The sequence below is a fragment of the Furipterus horrens genome, unplaced genomic scaffold (genome assembly GCF_987537825.1).
Source record: "Furipterus horrens unplaced genomic scaffold, mFurHor1.1.pri manual_scaffold_12, whole genome shotgun sequence".
Lineage (NCBI taxonomy): Eukaryota > Metazoa > Chordata > Mammalia > Chiroptera > Furipteridae > Furipterus > Furipterus horrens.
Window position 1 is genome coordinate 44118197 of NW_028327182.1, and position 22018 is coordinate 44140214.

The 22018-nt window shown below is 34.4% G+C and overlaps 1 protein-coding gene and 1 long non-coding RNA gene across 2 annotated transcripts in view; one reads left to right on the forward strand and one right to left on the reverse strand.

Annotated features, from left to right (window-relative positions):
• The window catches only part of DGKH (diacylglycerol kinase eta), a 196142-nt gene that overhangs the window by 114304 nt on the left and 59820 nt on the right, over positions 1–22018 (forward strand). The window contains exons 5-13 of the mRNA XM_090258064.1: positions 720–824; positions 1091–1223; positions 8290–8396; positions 9061–9186; positions 12104–12206; positions 13936–14095; positions 15848–15956; positions 16641–16780; positions 20620–20704. Of these exons, the coding sequence (XP_090114190.1) occupies positions 720–824; positions 1091–1223; positions 8290–8396; positions 9061–9186; positions 12104–12206; positions 13936–14095; positions 15848–15956; positions 16641–16780; positions 20620–20704 (1068 nt within the window). The remainder of the gene's footprint in view (positions 1–719; positions 825–1090; positions 1224–8289; positions 8397–9060; positions 9187–12103; positions 12207–13935; positions 14096–15847; positions 15957–16640; positions 16781–20619; positions 20705–22018) is intronic.
• Positions 1–22018, reverse strand: part of LOC149996089 (uncharacterized) — a 51971-nt gene that overhangs the window by 28221 nt on the left and 1732 nt on the right. The gene's annotated exons all lie outside the window — the stretch shown is intronic.

The window sequence follows — 22018 nt, forward strand, 5'->3', positions numbered from 1 at the left end:
TCAATCCACTGAGCCACAGCAGCCAGGGCTACTTTGAATCACTTTTGGTGCTATAACAGCATGTGTTTCCATTTCACTTGCATTAAGATTTTTAATTAATTTGCCTTTTTTAATAATATGAAAACAGATGAAAGTCAATTTCTTTTTCTTAAAGCCAACTAAACAACTTTTATGCTAATTCTTCCCTGCTCTCACTAAAAAGTAGTAAAGCAGAGTTCTACACAATGGGAAAAAAACCTTCATATAAGTCAAATTAATATAGGCAATTTAATAGAATGTTCTTGATATTATGTAAGCAAATTATAAAACCACATTATGGGACATTCCTTTGATTTTCAGCTTTTAAAATAGTTGCACATTGATAGCTATGCATTAATTCTAAGCTTACCATGAATTATTTTGAAGTATATTTAAAATAGATTTTTAAGATATATTTTATGATATAAGAATGCATTGCTTATTTGCATTCAGAGCCTTTGGTAAAGGGCTAAAAAGCCTGATAAGTACATATCAATGAGGTCAAAGTCAAGAAAAGGTTCCTTAGAATTTCCTAGACTACATCATACTCCTAGCACTAAACTCATATACTTCAGAGACTCTTTATTCATCAAGGGAATAAGGACTAAGAGATTAGAAATGGAAATACATTGCAAGGTGTTATGTTTTGCAATAATCTCTCCTGTTGGTTCTTAATCATTAGATTGAATTATCCCTTTCAGATAATCACTCCATTCAGAAGGCTGATGCTATGCGCTGAGAACAGAAAGGAGATGGAGGATTGGATCAGCTCTCTGAAGTCTGTACAGACCAGAGAACCCTACGAGGTAGAGTAGCATCTCTTCTGTCATCTCTTGTCTTTAGAGAATATTAACTGAAGAGCTGATGCTATATTCTGCAAAAACAGTTTTGTGTAGATTCATTCAGTAACTTGGTTAAACCTGATACTGCATTAGTTTCACTTAAAAAAAAGTGTTGCAGTTATTAAAATATGGATTTGAAATTTTTATCACAACTCTGTACATTTCAGATGTTCAGTGTCTGTAGTCTTGTTCTCTTGTTTGGCAGATCTGTGCTAACATCTCATTTCTAGGTGGCCCAGTTTAATGTGGAACATTTCTCAGGGATGCACAACTGGTACGCCTGCTCCCATGCCCGACCCACTTTCTGTAATGTGTGCCGAGAGAGTCTTTCCGGCGTCACCTCCCATGGCCTGTCCTGTGAAGGTACTGTAGCATCGCTTTTGCTGTCCCTCAACACTGACCATAATGAAAACATGCCATCACTATTTCTGAGAAGTGAACAGAGAAAAATCACCACAAGAAAACATTTCCCTTGGATGGAAGCAGTAGATGGGGGCAACTCAGTGGGAACAGAGTGTTTTAAGTTTTATGGTGGCTTAAAGTGGAGCTTTGCACACATAAGACTTAATATTTTGCCTCAGGAAGAGATAACATAAAATAATTTGAAAGGAAGCATTTCTCTCCCAAGGAACTAGTGACTACTGACTAAAAATAATTCTCTAGACTTTGTATATTATTCTAGTTTAAAGTATTATTTTTCTGTTCTGATCAACAATGGAGAAAAACACTTTCTGTGAGGCCAGTCTATACTCTTTGGCACAATTTCTGATAGTTAATAGCATTGCATTGTTTCAAATGCTGTTTTATTTTATTTTGTGTATGTTTAATTTAAAGTGATACCATTCTTTTACTTACAGTTTTGTAAAAATAAAACCTGTGTTGTTTTTGTTATAGGATTTGTGGATTATTTTTTAATTTAAGAGAAATGACCACTTAAAGAAAATACATTAATAATTACCAAGAGAAAATTGATAACTTCTTTAAAGGTTTTATCTATTTATTTTTAGAGAGAGGGGAAGGGAGGGAGAAAGAGGGAAAGAAACATTGAGGTGAAAGATAAACATCTATTGGTTGCCTCTTATATGCTCTCTGACCAGGACCGAACCCGCACCCCAGGCATGTGCACTGAATCAAACCATCAACCTTTCACTTTACGGGATGACGCTCAACCAACTGAGCCGCACCAGTCAAGGCAGCTCATAAACTTCTTTAGATTTATTTAATTTCATACCTCAGTGATCACGTCATTGTGTACTACTTTTGAACTATCTATAATACTAGCTTTTTTCTCTTATACAAAAAATCCTTGAGTAATTTTGAATATAACCATTATAATTAAACAATAAAAGAGGCATAGCTTTAATTCATGTTAAATGATAAGATCTGAGAAATGTCGTTAATTCAGCTACTTAATATAATATGGCATAGTGGTTAAGAGCAGAGCTCTACACTTAAAACCTCTGGCTTCCAGTTTCACCTCCAGCATTTCACATTGTGACCTGGGGAAATACTGTAGTTTAACTCTTTCAGACTTTTATTTCCTCATCTGTAAAATGGGGATAATAGTCATTTTTATCTCATAAAAACTCATGGTAATTAAATGAGATAATACATATAATAAAACTACTTTTCTAGTCAAGTAAATTATAGAAATTTTAACTGTGCCCCATAAGAAATGTAGCAAGTAAAAGAGTACAGATTGCATCATGGCCTGATGTGTTAAAATAATAAAAATGAACATTTGGAGCAGACATGAAACGTTGTTTTAGATTTTAAAAATGATCACAAACAAAGCTATAATTGGCCTTTATTGCTTTAATAATATAAAAGGTTTCTGTAGCTCTGAATAACTCGTCCCAGATCTGTGATATTATGTGGCATTATCTTGAAGGTCTTTTTACTATTATCTTCTAGTCTGTCATCCCAAAAATGATAAAAATGATATTAGATCTGAGATACTCTCTGGTACCCTTCTCATTTGAGAGTTATACATTATTAACTATATTCGTTTAGAAATTGAGATTGATAGTGAGATGGCTGAATATTTCGCTAAGCATTTTTAAAGAAAAAAGAAAATTACACCAGCTGGTAAGAATAAGAAACTTTAAAATCTTCAAGTAAATTTGCTGTTATATTATTCTGTTAATAAAGGGAATATTACATTTTGTCCAAGTGAAATCTAGAAATGGTTGACAGAAAACAATGAACAAGACAAAAACTGTTAGAAGCAATGCATTTATTTCCTTGATGATAAATGGGAAGATTTGGGGAAAGAGAGAGAGAGAGACTTGTAGCTATTGAATGGCTCGATTTCATTTTCATCTAGAAAATTAACGATTATGGCACTCATATACCAGAGAAAACTGTGAAAGTTCCACAAGAATTGCTGTAATCTGCTTTCCCCCTCTTCTTCAAATTCCTCAATCTGTACCAATGATAAAGAGAAATATTTTTTCTTTTTTTATTGTATTCCTTCCATTACCATTTATCCCCCCTGTACTCTCTTCCACCCAGAGAAGGAAAACTCTGACTCCAAAAAACCTCCGCTGCCTTGCGGCATACCTCTTCAGGGGAAAGGCTAAGGGAGTAAACCCCGACAGAAAATCCGGAGCCGGAGTCCCTAAGGCGGTTTGACGTTGTAGTCAACACCGGCAACTCCTGCGGCGCACCTGAAGCCAAGCTGTATTGACTCCGTCTTTCCCTTGGACCCTTCAGCTGCGAAGAGAGGGGGGGTCTGCTGCATGGGCAACAACAGACCCTCCATATCACCCTGCCCAGGCTCTGTAGCTTCAGCTTCACTGGAGAGGACACTCCAGCGTCATCACAAGATGTCGATTCAACACGGGAGGAGACAGATACCGTGTCACTCCCAAGTCGGACTGCACAGCCATTCTCGGTGGTGCAGATAGACTCTTAAGAAGCTACACCATCGTCTCTCGAGACGGACGGCTGCCGACGAAATAATGAAGTCTTCCTGACTTTTAAGAAAAGTCTCAATTATATTTTTAGAGAAATATATGGTAGTATTCATTTTCTCTGCTGATAAAAATTACAAATCTACAGCATTTTGCCCATTAGTATTTTTAGAACTATTGCAGAGGTTTTAAAAATCCCAAGGGTTTTATGAATATATTAAAAAGTTGCATTCTTATTTTCTGAGAATGTGGCTATTTAGGATATTTTTATTGTAATCACAGTTACACTCTAGGAACGACCCCTCCCTCCACTAATCAGAATAAGCTACCTGCTTAATAAAACTAAAGCCACAGGATGCAAGAGGCTTTAAAAGTTATAATAGAGATACAAATACAAGATAAATTTGTTTAACAATGACAGTGAATAACTTTCTGTTAGAATGGAATCTAGCTTTTGTTGTGTGATGCCATGCTAAATTTACTTAATCTTTCTGTCCTTGTTTTTCACAATAAAACAAGCCTGTACAGGTTTGTCTTCTAGGTTTGTATTGAATAATAACTAAAATTATTACTTTAAAGCCTTGCATATAAAATATATGAATGAAAAGAGAAGACAAAAGACTTTTGATAAAACCTAAATCAATTGAGAATGTTAATTATAATTTCAGAGCATACTTATTCTTTACAGTTATTTAAATAGCAATTTAACAAAAAAAGTTAAATGGTGATTTTCTTAATTAACAGTATCAAACATATCAACTTACTAATTTTTATCTTAACCACAATTGAAAACATAAAGATTTAGTGTAGTAAGGGATGAATAAATATTGCAATAAAAAACATAATTTTGTTACATGTCAGTATATTATATAAGTCTGGGATTTTTAAAATAATGGCTTTACAGGTCAGGGAAAAGTGCTTTATTTTAGAATAACTTGTTTGGAGAAATTTAATTGTTACTAATCAAAATTAAGGTGCCTATTAATCATTTCCATTTCTTAGTGACCATAATTACAGTCTGGTTTGTATTATTGTTATTATTTTATATTAAGCAACTTTGCAATTTTTGAGAATCATTCCAAGAAGCACTTTATTATTACAAATTTGTGACTTTACTTTTAATGTGGTTCTTGATTTTGAATAGCAAAATTTTCAAAAGCCATGAAATTATACCTTGTTTCCCTTTTTTACTTCCTTCTTTGCCTCTTAGAAAATAGTTATTGACCATTAATGTCAAGTACTTACTTGTACTTGAAAAGCAGCCTGGGGATTATGTTGCAGATAAAACTAAAACTAGGACCACACTTTTGAGCAATACTGTAACAGATGAAAAGGTCTAGAGGCACTAATTAACCATAATTTTAAAATAGTCACTTGTATTATAGAAAAATGCTGAAATTGTTTTCAAACTAAGCTTACTTCCTATAGTCTTATTTTTAACACCACTGTTTATCAGTAATAAAATTCAATTGAATGATTGTTGTAGTCTATATGAAGCCTTGCTCTAGTCACAAAGTCATTTACCACAAAAATTGTATGATTTTTAAGAATTTGTTCTGTGCACAAAAAAGCATGTAAATGAAACATTTCCAGTGTGTGTAGACTAGGAAAAACCAGCTTAGTGTAAGTGACCATTTATATATTGCCTATTCATGATACCTGAAGCATTTGAACATATGACTGTAGAAATCTTAGTTATTTTACCTGACCCTTTTGTTTTCATGTTACATTAAATTGTTTGCTTTAAAAAAATGGTGTGTCACCCATCATTTCTAGTTTATTAATGGCTTACTGTAAGAAGTTCAAAATCATCTGAAAATGAGACACCTTAAATTTAGAATGTAGCAACAGTTACTTTATTATATTTCCACTGAAGTTATCTCTGCTTTTAAATATTTGTCTGAAAAGTCAGAAAAAATGTATAACATCAGTATCCACTAACACTCAGATCATTTGTGTCTTTAGAAGGGTATGTTTAATAGTAGTCAAGCAAGGGTTAATATTTCATATCTGTGGTTTACCTGTTTTTCATATTTATGCTGGTTCTTTCATGGTTATTTCCTCCTATTCCTCTCTCTTTGACTTTTTTTTTTTTCACTCTATTTGTATATATTGCAAATGCTTATCAGAAAAAGTCTAGCTGCCATCACCATATATAGGTACAGAATTTTTTTTTGCCTCTGGTGAGAACTTTTAAGATTTATTCTCTTAGCAACTTTCAAATGTACAAGACAGTATTATTAACTATGTATAGTTACTATGCTGTACATTACATCCTCATGACTTATTTTATAACTGGAAGTTTGTACCTTTTGACCTCCTTTACCCATATTGCCTACCTCTAGAATCACCAGTCTGTTCTGTGTATCGATGAGCTCGGTTGTTGTTTTTTTTAATATTCCACATAAAAGTGAGATCATACAGTGTTTGTCTTTCTCTCTCTGACTTATTTCACTTAGCATATTGCCCTCAGTGTCCATTCATGTTGTCTAAGATGGCAAGATTCCATTTTTTTATAACTGAATAATATTCCATATATCTCTCATACATTTCCAATCATACATCAATGAACATTTAGATTGTTTTCATATGTTGGCTATTGCAAATAATGCTTCAGTGAACATGGATATGCAGACATCTTTTCAAGGTAGTGTTTTCATGTTCTTCAGCTAAATGCTGAGAAGTATGGTTGCTGGATCATATGGTAGTTCTATTTTTAATTTTTTGAGGAACCTTCATACTGTTTTTCATACTGGCTGCACCAATTTGCATTCCTGCTAATAGTACATAAGAAGTCCCTTTTCTTCACAACCTCACTAACACTTGTAATTTTTTATCTTTTTGCTAATAGCAATTCTAGCAAGTATGAGGTGATATTTCACTGTGGTTTTACATCTTCCTGATGATTAGTGATGTTGAGAAACTTCATGTATCTGTTAGCCATCTGTATGTCTTACATGGAAAAATGTCACTTAAGAGATCCCTCTGCCCATTTTTTAAATCAAATTATTTTTTGCTATTGTGTTATGTGAGTTCTTTATATGTTTTGGATATTAACCTTTTATCAGGTCAATGATTTGCATTTACTTTCTCCTGTCAGTAGGTAGCCTTTTTTATTTTGTTGGTTACTTTTGCTGTGCAGAAACTTTATAGTTTGAAGTCTTTAATCTAGTTTGAGTTATTTTTTGTACATGGTATAAGATAGTAGTCCAGTTTTATTATTTTGCATGTGGCTATTTAGTTTTCTCAATATAATTTATTGAAGAGACTGTCCTTCCTTCATTTTATGTTCTTGACTCCTATGTCATAAATTAATTGACCATATTTGTGTGGATTTATTGATCTATGTGTCTATTTTTATGCCAATACAATACTGTTGATTACTGCAGCTGTATAATATGCAAGGTAGGGCAAAAGTAGGTTTATAATTGTGAGTGCATGAGATGCAGAATTTACTCTTGTATTATTATTTATTAATTATTGTATTATTTTCCAAACAAACAACTGTAAACCTACTTTTGCCCCACCCTGTAGTTTGAAATCAGGGAGCGTGATGCCTCTAACTTTCTTCCTCTTTCTCAAGATTGCTTTGACTATTCAGGATCTTTTGTTATTGCGTATAAATATAAGTGTTAGAATTGTTTATTGTAGTTCTATGAAAAATGTCATTGGGATTTTGATAGGGATTGCATTGAATCAGTAGATTGCTTTGGGTACTAGAGACATTTTAACAGTATTAGTTTCAGTCCATGAGCACAGAATATCCTTTCATTTATTTGTCTTCTTCAGTTTCTTTCATCCAAGTTATATAGTGTTCAGTGTCTCTCTCCTTTTTTTTTTATAGGCTCTTTTATGGTAATTTGGCTGGGGATAATTAGTGATACATATAGTGAGAACATCCCTTCATCCTTTCTTTCCTCACATTATAATGTCATTCCAACACAGTAGTTTCAAAGAACAGTGCCATCTTTGTGACCCGTTTCAGGCTATTTCCCATGATGCCTGGGCAGTATCTTGACATACTTGCAATTTAAAACTCCCTTGAATTACCTTGTTCTTTTCCTTAATGCTGTTTTCACATTTTTTATTTTAAGTACCAGGAGTGCACAGCTCATTGGAATTTTCACAAATTAAATACATTTATGTAATTAGCACTAAGAGTAAGAAATGGGATTTTTACTAGCACCCATGTATTACTGAATTTTATTTAGTTCTGTATGTATTGTTTCCTTTCTCCTCAAGAACTAATTCTTTTGTATTTATTTCCTTTCTGTTTTTCTTTTATGACTAAGTTGAATCTAAGTAGCAATTCATAGCTTAATAAAAGTGCTTCATAAATATATAGTCATATTTGCTTTATAGAATACCATTACTATTGTTGAAGAGTAATTTAAACTTTTTGAAATATTGTTTTCCTTCTACCCCCAACCCTTTAAAATTTGATGCTGTGATTTCTTTAATCGTTTGTCCAAAAGTACACATTCATTTAGAAATGGTTTCCTTTACTTTTTTAGTATGTAAATTCAAGGCTCACAAAAGGTGTGCAGTGAGGGCAACAAATAACTGCAAGTGGACGACTCTGGCCTCCATCGGGAAGGACATTATAGAGGACGAAGATGGAGTAAGCCCTGTTCTGTCTCTGATCCCTTCCCAATACCTCTTCTCTTTTATTTTCTGTCCAGTGGAAAATAAACGACAGGGTTAAGTGAAAGTGTTTACTATTAATATTAAATTGAAGAATTTGGTAAACTATGAGTTTTTATTTTCAGTTAGAGCCGTCTTGGTTCCTTCAGCTCTTAAATTTTAAGGGAAATGTGAATAGGGCTTAGGAGTGGTGCTGGACTGGTGTTGTAGATCCTTACCTGACAAACTAAGATATCTTGTAAGGCTTAGTTTCATTGGCTGGTTACTCAGATCTTTACTTCTCAGACTTTGGGGCCTACTCTCAAGAGGGCCCTGCACCTTCAAAATCTTGCCTCCATTGTACCTTGCATAAAATATCTGATAGCACTGTGTGATCACTGCAATAGTGCCTTTTACATTCCTTTTTTCTCAACTATATTACAATTTCTGAAGGCGAGGGATTTTGTCTCATTTATTTTTGTACCTCTATCGTGCTTGGGGCATAGTACATGCTCAATAATGTGGGGTAAATGAATGTATGCCATGAGTGATACGTATTATTGACTTCACAGAGTAAGAAATAATTGTATAGCTTCCGTAGGGTAAGAATAGTGTCCTCCACAGTCTTTTAATTTGGCTGTCCTTTATTCCTGCTGCATAAGGTGGCGATGCCTCACCAGTGGCTAGAGGGCAACTTGCCTGTGAGTGCCAAATGTTCTGTCTGTGACAAAACGTGTGGCAGTGTTCTTCGTTTACAAGATTGGAAATGCCTGTGGTGTAAAACAATGGTGAGTCCTTTTTTAATTAGCTCCTTTTCACAACTTTGGCTGTAAGTAATTTAGAGGCAAAGAACTTAATGGCATAGCAGAGCCTGGTAGCACACGTACCCATAGTAATGTTTTTCTTTTTCAAGGTGTATTCTTTCCAGTCTGATTACTTTTTCAAATATCCTCTTTGTAATACTTATTCTTGTTATGTATTTCCTTTGTCTAAAGACCTCTTCCCCACAGTATTATTGTTTTTCATTACATTTCATCATGCTCATTGGTTTGCTATTTTGAGGCCTGTTTTACTATGTGTTGCATATAGAAAGCCATCAAATTTTGAATGATATACAAAATGTAATTTCGCTACAGTCCTATGGATGTTCTCTGACAGAATGCTGAGTTCACTAGGCCATGTGGTAAACTGTGCATTTAACTAAATATTTTTATAGCTTTCTCGCTTGTACAAACAAGAGGAGAGAAGCATGCCCAACATAACGTGGCACCAGTAGGCAGATTGTCTGTGCTGGACTGTGTGAGGACTGGGCCTCCACACAAATGTGGGCAGTCAGAGCAGGACTCAAAGTGAACAAGGCCATTCAGAGGGTGGCATGGGGACTAAAAGATAATAGGGGGATGAGGAGACAAAAAGATAATAGGGCGATGAGGCAGTAGCTGTGAGTACTTAGTACTGGGTAGCACTGTCCTACTGTGGCAGTGATTGCCTTGCACTGGGCTGATTTGTCTTGTTTAGAGTTTTGCAAGTCCGCTCCCCACCCCACAAAGAGTGGGAAAAAACCAGTGCGTTTAAGAAGTATGCTGTAGATTAGCAGTGTAAGAGATATGAGTGTGATATGTTGATTTCATAATGAGATTGATTTCATAGGTCACAGAGGAAAATAAGTCCTATAATATTTCAGTCAGGCCTAATAAGTAATCTGTGTTTCCTTTTCATTTTTCAATCAAACACAATTCTTTGTCCTTTTGTTATTTACTCTTTATCAGTTGCCTCTTTTGTTAGCCATAGGCATTACTTTTTATTTCTCTTATCCCACTTAATATAATATAGACTATACTAATAGACTGTGTATCTCTCTTTGGAGTTTTACTGTAACCACAACCCCTAAAACCCTCTTTTGCCATTCCTTGTTTTAAAGGAGAGATCCCTAAAAAAGATGTTAAATTTTCATCCCACCTTTGCTTTTTTTGCCAGGGGTGGGAGGGTGGACAACCAGTGATATATGCACCAACTGCTATTTTTATTAGTTTGATTCTCTACTTCAAGAACGTCAGCTGTTTTTTAATAACTTTTAAAAAAGAAAGATCATGTGTAATGAAGTATTTTTAAGAAGTATTATATAAATTGTCTTTACCTGCAATATATAGGTTTCTACTTGTATTTAGTCAGTAGTTTTTAAACTTCACTAACAGTAGGAGTAAATTAGGTTTTTTATTTACTCACTCTACTCACCCTCACCTTTAAAAGATCTCGCTAATAGCATTATTACAGATTATAGAAGGGGGGCATTCTGGAATGTCTTTTCCCTCTTTTTTTCCTGGCAGACTTAAATATCACCTTGATGTGAAATCAGTTCTGCCCCATCATGCCAGTTAGATGTGCAGGTTTCTGAGCCACCTCTTACTCTATACTTGCTATACACTCTGATTTATCTGTTTATATGTTATTTTGCCTTTAAAATCCGAGTTTCTAGCAGCAGAATATTAAGCATCTAAGTATAGTCATCTAAGTGAAAAGCCAAACTCAACCGAACCATAGTTCCACAGCCCTAGTGAGTCAGCTCCTGATTTTTCGAGTTGTAGTTTCTTGTCATAGTTTTATATTTTCTGTAAAGATAGTGAAGGTACAATTTTACCTTCTACTTTTCTCATTTGACATTGTAAATTTGTTTTTCAGTTTTCCTCTTTTTATGTATTTTTATTCCTTTTTAAACTGTGTGTGCTTTTTAAAAAAGAAAATCAATTTGGATGGTTAATTATTATAAATCATATTAGAAAGTTGTCCAAAATTAGGCCATCAGCAGAACAAGAGTTACTATTAAATTTCAGTTATTTTCCCAAAAGTTTGGCTAAATACATTAATATGTGAGTTTTCTAAAAGGACTAATGAAATAATACTGTTTTAAGTGTTTTATGAAGTATTAAATATCTGCTTTTTCTGATGAGAACATTCAAAGGCTCTGGAGCTGAGTGCATAAAATATTCAAAGTTGCCTGGTTCCTCCTTAATAAGGAAGTTAGCCCTGTGTTTTTTGTTCTCAGTAGTATCTGAAGTGACCTTGAAACTTTGTTTCTACATTTACTAAGTGCCTATGATGTACATCACTTTCCAGGATGAATGTATAATAATAGGACCTCCTTTTCCTTATAAGGCCAGAAGTCTAGCTGAGAAAACAGGCATGGATGTACTTGTAACTAAAATTACATGAAAATATTATAAAAGAGGTGTGAATAGAAAGTTAGAGGATTCTTACAGAAAGGGTGAATATATAACAGATTTTCTTTATTTTCGTTAAATTCTGTAAGAATTTTATGAGGTAGATGCCATCAGTTTTTTTTAATGGACAGTGATATTGATGCATACTGGTTAGCTTCTCCCTTCCTTTCTCTTTCCTTCCCTTCCTCTGCATTCCTTTCTCTTCTCATCCCCTCTCCTTGCCTTCACAAGCATTTACTATATTACTATAAACTACTTTCCTGAGACAATCATGAAAATAAGCTATGCAGACAAAATCAAATTCCCATCTCTAAAATGATTAGCCCGTTCCTTAGGAACATAATATTGTGCCATTAAAGTAATTTATGAATTACTGGACATTTTGTGATGTAGTTGACCCTTAAATTATCAGTTACTTAGTTATAATTTAACAACTAAATATTGATTTGTTTTTATGATTCTTAAAAGTTTGTTTGTTTGTTATTAGGTACACACTGCCTGCAAAGACTTATACCATCCTATATGTCCACTTGGCCAATGTAAAGTGTCTATCATACCTCCAATTGCACTAAACAGCACTGATTCTGATGGTATGTAGCAGCAGTGGATGGATTATTTCTGGTATATTGAAGGTTGACATGTACATTTATTTTCCTAAAATAAATAGAATTGTAATTGTTTATTCTTATCACTTTTTATATAATCTGTTTAAATTGCTGAACAGTACATTTAATTTTTAAAAGAACATTTAAAAATTAAAGTTAACATACTGTAACCATATTGGTGAAATTTCTGTGTATAAGACTTTTAGATTATACATTTCTGCAAATAAAATAAGATCATTATTCTGTACCAAAATTAATTTGAAAGGGTTAATTTTTTATGTGTTTTTATTCCTCCATAATTGAAACTGCCCATTAGCATATCTTATTTAGAAATCTGTTTTCTTATAGTTTCATTGCAGGAATTTATATTACATAAGTTTATTTACTTTTTCCAAAATCTTAAAACTTACTTGTAAGTGCTGAGGAATCTCTTTACAGCACTGGATTTGGAATAGCATATTAATAACTTTATTCTTAGCAAATCATATTACAAAAGGCTTTTACCATATACTATCAGTTTTTTGCATTGATAAAGTACATCATGATTTTCAAATTTTTGTATAAAGTATGCCAATAGACCTTACAGGTATGAGGATATAAGCCTCAAAAGATGTGTTTTTTTTAAACCCGTGTTGTTAAAAGCCCTTCCTCTGCAAGCTGTGTTATATCAGGGTTCTATTATTTATTATAAATTTAAAAATATTTGCTCAGGCCTCATCAAGGAGCTGTTAAAATACAGGGTGTCCCACAAATATGTATACACACTTTAAATAATTATAAAGTCAGTGTTTATTAAAATACATTTCATTTTCAAAATGTAATAGAACCTACAGGCATTATTTTAATTGTTTTGTCAACGCCTGTTTTCAAACTGACGTCCGTTCTGGTCCAGGCACTGCTGATAACGCGAAGCAATGGAATTGCAAACATCACGAAACAGCAAGATGGGGCACCCTCACACTACCACCACGATGTTAGATCCTACCTTGATGAGATCTTGCCAAACAGGTGGATTGGATGAAGGGATTTCATAGAATACCCTATGTATTCATCAGACCTCACACCACTAGACTTTTTTTTTATGGGGATACTTAAAAGACAAAATCTACGCTATGGAATCTGCAACAGTCGCTGAATTGAGAGCAGTCATTGAACGAGAATGCACACAAATACCAAACGAAATATTTTGTGATGTTTGTGATTCCATTGCTTCGCGTTGTCAGCAGTGCCTGGACCAGAACGGACGTCAGTTTGAAAACAGGCATTGACAAAACAATTAAATAATGTCTGTAGACTCTATTATATTTTAAAAATGAAATGTGTTTTAATAAATACTGACTTTATAATTATTAAAGTGTGTATACATTTTTTGGGACACCTGTATTTAATAACACTGAATATGAACACAGACTGTGATTGGTTTTTCTTATAATTAAGTGTTGTTAAGGCAGGTCGTATATCTCAAATTATCTATGATTAATACTTTTACCATGTTTGTTATAATTTTTTGTTATAGAGCATATTTTAAAAGATAACATTCTTAGTATTAAATAATAAGATTATCTCCATTTTGGTGGTTAATTTATAACTTATTGTTAAAGTAATGAACATGGTTCTTTATTTTTATGAATTTCTCTTCTTTTCTCTGAATTTTTGTTAACAGTTTAAGAGAGAAAGCTCTGCATACTGATCTTGTCCTGTGTTTTTTTTCCAGGTTTTTGTAGAGCAACGTTTTCATTCTGCGTTAGTCCTCTATTGGTTTTTGTCAATTCTAAGAGTGGAGATAATCAGGGAGTAAAATTCCTTCGACGATTTAAACAGTTACTAAATCCGGCTCAGGTGTTTGATTTAATGAATGGAGGTCCTTATTTAGGGTAACTGATTATTGATAAATCTCTTTTAAATGAAATGTAGCACTGAACATGAAATATGTCTGGCTCTTCAGTTCATGAAAATTATAGATTCATCTAAACATCTCTGTATTGATCTTCCCACTCCCCCCTCTTTTAGAAGTTCTAGTTATAAATTTAACACAACCTTTTTGATATTTGTATAAGTTCTGTATGTGCTAAAAATTCCAAAATTTGTTTAGAAAATGTTTTAGACTACAGGTCAAACAAGCACTCACAGTATGCTTAGCTCTAACAAAGATAAGCGTGTAAATTTAGAAATACAAAATAAGTTCAGAAAATGATTTGTTGAAAGGCTAGTATTGATTTATATATAATACGACCAATTATTTAACCAAAGCACTGATACTTTTGTGGGTCTCTAGGTTAGTTCCTCAAGGATTCAGATTCACTTCATATAAATGGCAAAGAAATACTTTTGTTGATTGTTTCAGCTTTCTGGATTGTCTTTTAATGTAAAATATAGGGGAAAAAATACCATTTTTCAGTGAAGGGAAGGAAATATGCCTCGAGCATTTTTCAGTACATTTTTTAGTGTACACATATGATTTTTGTTGATTGTGTCATTTGAACCAGAGCCCAGCAATTTCTATATGATTTACTTATGCCAACTCCACTTTTCCCTAGGGTTCTCTTGTCACCTTAATGCATGGCTATGAAAGTAGACACTGGGGATTTTTAGATTCTAGTGTTTGAAAAGGCCTTTTGTGTTTTATAATTTAACACATTCCCGTCTCTTGTATTTCTCTCCTCAGTCTCTTTTTGTGTCTCTTTTCACTTCTGTCCCTTCAGAGTCTCCCTTCTTATTTCCATTGCCCTTTTCTTGCTAAGTTGAGGCCCTTCTGGACACATGGGTGTGGGTCTTCTTCATGTGTATCCAGCTCCTTCCTGATCTACTTGAACATCCCTCGCTTTCCTGTTTGGGCCCTGGCATTTCCTCATCTGGCCTCTCTTCCCACCTTTGTCTCTTCTGTTGCTGGTTAGCTTTGCCACCCTTTCTAGTATGTCTGTTTAAGAATCCTTAATAGTTCCAATATCTTACATTCTTGACATTCATTTTTCCCACCCAAGGAACTCTGTTAAACTTCTTGAGATTATCTGGAAACATTTTTTTTAGATTTTCCACAATACTTGAGATAGCAAAGGTACATTCAAGGGGTAGGATGTGTCAAAAGTTGAGAGGAGGGAAGATAGAAGTAAAAAGGGTGACCTGAAACTAGGAGAAGAGGAGGAGGAAAAACAGACAGGAAGTATGAAAAATGATATATTGAAAAGGTTGGGTGGATCCCTTTATAAACTGCCTCAAGTGCCACTCAGTAGTATCAGTGCCCTAGATCTCTCACCCCTGGTTTGTAATTTGCTGTGCTTAAGGAAATAACTCAGCCTGGTAATAGAAAGAGAAAAATCGCTATGTCTACCATCTGGTATCACTTACCTTTCGTTTTCTTTTCTGGATTCTGCTTCTTTTTTTCATTTTCTCATTTCTTCCCTCACTTTCCTTCTAATGTTATCTCCATTTCTACTTATAATCCCCTTTCCTCTTTATAATTAAGAGGTTTGCTTGAGTTAAAACTAAATTAACTTTATGGTATAATTAATACGTAAGAGTTCTTATATTTAATATGAACTTGAATACCAGTAAATACAGAATAACAAAGCATTAGGGCAAGTGAATTTTATTTCTTTATATTAAAATAAAATACTTTTTACTTTCAGTTTAAGACTATTCCAGAAGTTTGACAATTTCCGGATTCTTGTTTGTGGCGGAGATGGAAGTGTAGGTTGGGTTTTGTCTGAAATTGATAAGCTCAACTTGAATAAACAGGCAAGTACTAATTCTTTTCATTGCTAGTTAACATGTATGTATTCTCACTGGCTAACTAGAGAAGTATCGTTGTCGTCGGCAGCCGTCCGTCTCGAGAGACGATGGTGTAGCTTCCCAAGAGTCTATCTGCACCGCCGAGAATGGCTGTGCAGTCCGACTCGGGAGTGACACGGTATCTGTCTCCTCCCGTGTTAAATCGACATCTTGCGATGACGCTGGAGTGTCCTCTCCAGTAAAGCTGAAGCTGAAGCTACAGAGCCTGGGCAGGGTGATATGGAGGGTCTGCTGTTTACCATGCAGCAGACCCCCCCTCTCTTCGCAGCTGAAGGGTCCAAGGGAAAGACGGAGTCAATACAGCTTGGCTTCAGGTGCGCCGCAGGAGTTGCCGGTGTTGACTACAACGTCAAACCGCCTTAGGGACTCCGGCTCCGGATTTTCTGTCGGGGTTTACTCCCTTAGCCTTTCCCCTGAAGAGGTATGCCGCAAGGCAGCGGAGGTTTTTTGGAGTCAGAGTTTTCCTTCTCTGATGTGCCCTGACTGGAAGATCGAACCAGCGACACTTAGCTCACAGGCCGACGCTCAATCCACTGAGCCAAACCAGCCAGGGTTACTAGAGAAGTATAGAACTGTAATAACCCTTATTTCTCACAGTGTCTAAGGTCTCCCTGTTGTGCTCTCTTCTAGTGTCAGCTGGGAGTGTTGCCTTTGGGTACTGGAAATGACCTTGCCCGGGTTCTTGGCTGGGGAGGTTCATATGATGACGATACCCAACTTCCTCAGATACTAGAGAAGCTGGAACGAGCCAGTACCAAAATGTTGGACAGGTAAAAGTGAATTCTCTTCTAAACCTAGTTTGAAAATGGTGTATTGAAATCATTTTTTGATCATTCAAATTTTATTGACTATAAGTCTCTTGAGGGCAGAGATTTCCTAGTCTTGTCCACTTTCTGACCACTGAGGTATAGAATAAAGGCCAGAAGAGATTAGACACTCAATAAATATATTTTTGAGTGAATTAATTGTAACAAAAAATGGGGAAAAGTAGTCTAACAAACTCTTTATTTTAAAGCTAGAAGGCTGTGTTTATACGACTTTTAATTGTTACTCAGTTCAGAAGAAAGCTTAAATAGTTAATTTGGGGAGGGGTGCTTTTGATATGTATCATCCTGTGGTTTCATTAAAGCTGAAAAAGACCTATAAAGTTTAAACTTATTAGAATATCTTCTTACTTATACCTGTGAAGAGTGAATTAAACCAATAAAGAAGTAAGTGATAAAAAAAAAAATCCTTTCCCAGAGAAGACAGTGGAGTATTCAGAAGACAGCTGCATCTGAGGGAACTATTGCTGTGATTTATAGCATCCTTGACCACATCTCTTCACTTCTTTCTCTCTAAATGTTCCACATATAAAAAAGAAATCATAATGTGTGGACCCTAAGTATTATGGAGGGGGAGTTTAGATTTTGTGTACAGGGAACAACAGGACTCAGTAAGCAGTAATCTCTCACCCCCACTTTACCATTCCCGTAACTAGAAGACAAATATTAAAATATCATTATAAACTTGAGTTAACATGAATCAAACCAACTCTGATAGGATTAGCCCTCTGTGGAACTCTTCCCAAAAATAACACAATTTCGTCAGGAAGCCACCAATCTAAAATGTAATTACTCTCAAATGAACTAGTAACTTAATTGTCACCTTGCCTGTCATAAGGTAATACTGTAATGGTTGATTCTTTTGCTGGCAAAATATTTAAAAATAGAGAGCTGGTTGAAAAAAGGATGAAGGGATTAATCAGAGAACATATAAGAAAGACCCGTGGACATGAACAATGGTGTGGGGATTGATTATGGAAGTGCGGGTGGGCTGGATGGAGGGGGCAAAGGAGGAAAAATTGGGACAACTATAATAGCATAAACAATAAAATATTAAACTATGAAAAAATAAAAAGCTGGGCTATAGAGCATTTATCTAAGTTTATCAAAAACCCTCTTAAAATTTTTTTTTCATTAAATGTACAGTTGACATTCGATATTATGTTTCATGTGTACAGCGTAGTAGTTTGACATTTATCTAACATCAGTGAGAGCGATATCTCAGTTATCCCAGTAGTTTGGGTGCATAAAGTGAATTCAACTTCCAGGTGATTCCTTAGACAATTGCCCACCAAACCACACAGGATATTTTAAAGGTTTTTTGTTGCAAATTTAAATACCATTTTCTTGTTTCATCCCTGTGTGTGCTTTTCTCTGTGTGTTATAAAAATTAACTTATCTAGGTGGGGAACAGATTGTGTCCCCATGGTGAAATTTTTTTATATGGACCCGCAAAAAACATAGGAAGAAAAATATAAAAATAAAAAGGGATTTAAAAACCTATTAGATTTTTTAACTTAAAAAAAAAGACCATTATTAGGAACATAAAATTATTTTGTTCCTGGCTTTAAAAAAATTTTTTTCTCTAATTGATTTTTCTAAGTTTATTGGAGTGACATCGGTTAATAAGATTGTATAGGTTCCAAGAGTATGTTTCTATGATAAATGATCTCCATATTGCATTGTGTACCCACCACCAACAGTCAAATTATCTTCCAGCACCATATGGGTAAAGGGGGTCAAATATATATATGATGATGGAAGATGTTCCTGGCTTTTCATTACTAACTTAAGAATACTGTTCGTAAAGACCAGGTGAAAATATTGCTATTTAATAATATTCAAAATTTTATAAATTTTTTCATATATATCAGTCAATTGATTTGATCCTCAAAACAACACTGGGATAGCTTTTTAAAAAAGCATTATTATAACTATTTTACAGAGATGAAAGGGCTTGTGGAGTCAGAGTAAGAATGACCTATTTTTGTCTACCTGGCACTTATAGTGGTTTTACTAGATAGAATAACATCTCATTTAACCATCACTGCATATTTAAAGATAGCTGCTATTATAATCTCTGTCTTACAGAAAAGAGACTCAGGAGTATTTATCTTATCAGTGTCACATAGCTAGTAAGTGGTAGAACTGACACATTAAACTGAAATCCAGCCCTCTAGTTCCCCAGGTCTTTCCTCAACAGTGCACTGTTTCCTCTTTAATGCGCATACACGCCAGAGGGATCCTTATTTCTGGCCTCTAACTCTGCTCAGCTAGTAACCAACATGTGTCCTTTCCTGACTCATACTGCCACTGTCCCCTGTTTCTTCACCCCCAGTAATTTCCCATCAAGGTGGAGGTGCTGCAGGGAAGGTAAAAGGAATTTAAGACATTTGGATGAATTTCTTTTCCATTTTTTTAACTCTCCTTTGACCAGAGAAGTATTTCCAGCTATAAAGATCTTGACTTTTCATGTTTTTCAATTGTTTCTCCCTATTTGGAGATTTTAAGTCTTAATGCTTTTATGCATTGCTTGTATTATATCTATTTTCTGCTTAGGAATATAAGCTTCCTTAGGGAAGTCTTATTAACTGTTGTATTTCCAGACTCTGGAATACTGTCTGTCACATTGAGATGTTGAATATCTCTTGCATGAATGGATGGATGGATGGATGGATGGCTTTTTATGATCAAATATATATTTCTTTGTAGTATATCCATATTAAGAGTTGAATAGTAGCTACAAGTAACTATTCAGTTTATACATCCTAACATGTATGTCTTTTAGGGGATTTTCAGGGAATGTGGATTTTTATGTTAAGACTTATTCATATTACTCTGAATGATGCACTAGGCTTATTTAATTACTGATGCTAATCTTGGAATTTTCTTGCGGGTTCTGGCTTCAGTAGTGAAATGCTTTTCTTAAAATACGTGTGCTGTGGTACTCCTTTTATTATGCATTGTGTCTTTGTAAAATCTTTATTCCATATTCTGTTATTGACTACATATCCAATTGTTCTTCCCAAAATTTGAATTTGTTATTTTAGATACATGACTGGATTTATCTGGAGTTAATTGCTTTTCTGTAACACCAAATAATTCAATGTTTGGTTTGAAATTAATATTTACAGCTAATTAAAATAAATTTACTTCAGTTATTTCTATTAATATTTACCTCTCATCCCATTCTTAAGAAAGGATAATTAGCTGATTTTCACTTCACGTGTGTATAGGCTGACTTGATGTGACTGATTGTCACATGGAGCATCATCTATTTTTTATAGGTAGTAAGCATTTATTTAATCCAGGATGTTTTAGAACTTTGGGTTGTGATCCATTAGTAACTTGTATAATCTAGTTGGTAAACTACAGTGAACATTATTTTAAAACTGAAACAGACAAAAATAGAAAAGTCAATGCATTGCCTCTGGTGAACTAGGGGAAGTGTTAGGTACATGCATTTCTTTCTTACTTTAGGTCATGGCCTTAACTTTTTTTGAAGTCACTAAGAACAGAATTGGTAAGGTATGGAAACCATAACTTATGAATTCAGCATTTTATGAAATTACCAAAATTTTATCTCTTTTTCCCATATTTGGTTTTTTAATTTATTTTATTTTTTAATTTCTCAAGTACAGTTTACATTCAATCATTTTGGTTGTTTTAGATACAAAAAATCATAGTTGATAAATATATGTGGATAGTTTTGTACATGAGGTGAGGACAAAGTCAGTTTATTAAGTTTTAAAGAAATTTTAGACCAAAGATGTTTCTCCCTTCAGGTGGAGTATAATGACCTATGAACTCAAATTGCCACCAAAGGCTTCTCTACTTCCAGGACCTCCAGGCGCGTCTGAAGAATTTTATGTAAGACTTTAACCCTTTACTTATTTATCATTTGAAAATGGGGGTGAATATCATGAACAAATAAGAAAGCTTATAAGACATGGTAGCATGTTTACTTAATTTTATGTTTTATTGGATTGGGTATGGTCTCATTGACTACTTACAGGCCTCTCCCCCAGAGGAAAGAATTCTTATGATGTAGGTTAGAGACCTTCCGTGAACACCCACACTGGGAGTGAGAATTTTAGCCACATCACTCACCTTCATGGGCCTCTGTTACTTCATTTATAAAGTGAGACTACCATGTTGTGAGGATTAAATGAGGTAATGAATGTGTGCAAAATGCCAGGCATGCAAATTCCCCTTCAATCATCCCTAATAGTTCTTCCTGAATATTGCACCCGGCTGCTTCCTTCTACCTACAGGCCTCCTGGGAAGGCCAGCTGATGGCAAGTTCCTGTTAGCGTTACCTCATCTTCTGCTTCAGCCATGAGCACCTGTGTGATTACTTATTCGTGGTTAGTCCCTCTTAATAATCTCCAAGCACACCAATACTTGTGGCCAGAATATTATGTAATTTCTCCCTCCCTGCTTTGCCTGCTTTGTTAAGGGTTCATCAAAACAGGTCTACAGGTTAAGCCTGTTCATCAAGATAAAACAAAGAAAAAAAACAGTGCACTTTATTCCATCCCTTTTATAGACCATTAATAAGTACAGTCTTTAGACTTCTTAAAGATTCAGCATTCTGATTAAACTTCAGAGGACTGGAGATTTAAGACAGAACCAGATTTTCAAAAGATTGTTCTGTCTCACCAAGACTATTGATCTATGATAACTTATTTTTCCCTCAAGGAAAATTTAACTGTTTATTTTACAGGTGATATCTTCATTTTGTCATTAAGAAAATTATGATTTTGTACAAAAGTAAGGAAAGGAATGGTAACTAGAAACATGAGGCATTTCCTTAAAGAAGCTAATTGAATCTTGAAAAACTTTTTCTGATATGAAAGTAGCAAAAACTGCTTCTAAAAAATTTGAAAATACAAAAATATATGAAAAAGAAAATAAAAATCTTATAGTCTTGCCACTCAGAGGTAATTACTATTGAAGATTTATCTATTTACTATTTGATTTCCAGCAGCATTTTTATTTGTTATTTATTTAATGTTATTTATGTTATGTTATTTATTTATTATTTCCTCACAGGAGGACATGTTTCTTTTGATTTTAGAGAGAGGAAGGGGGAAGAGAGAGAAAGAAGGTGGGAGTGGGATGAGAGACAGACAGAGAGGCAGACATCGATGTGAGAGAAACATTGATCAGTTGCCTCCCATA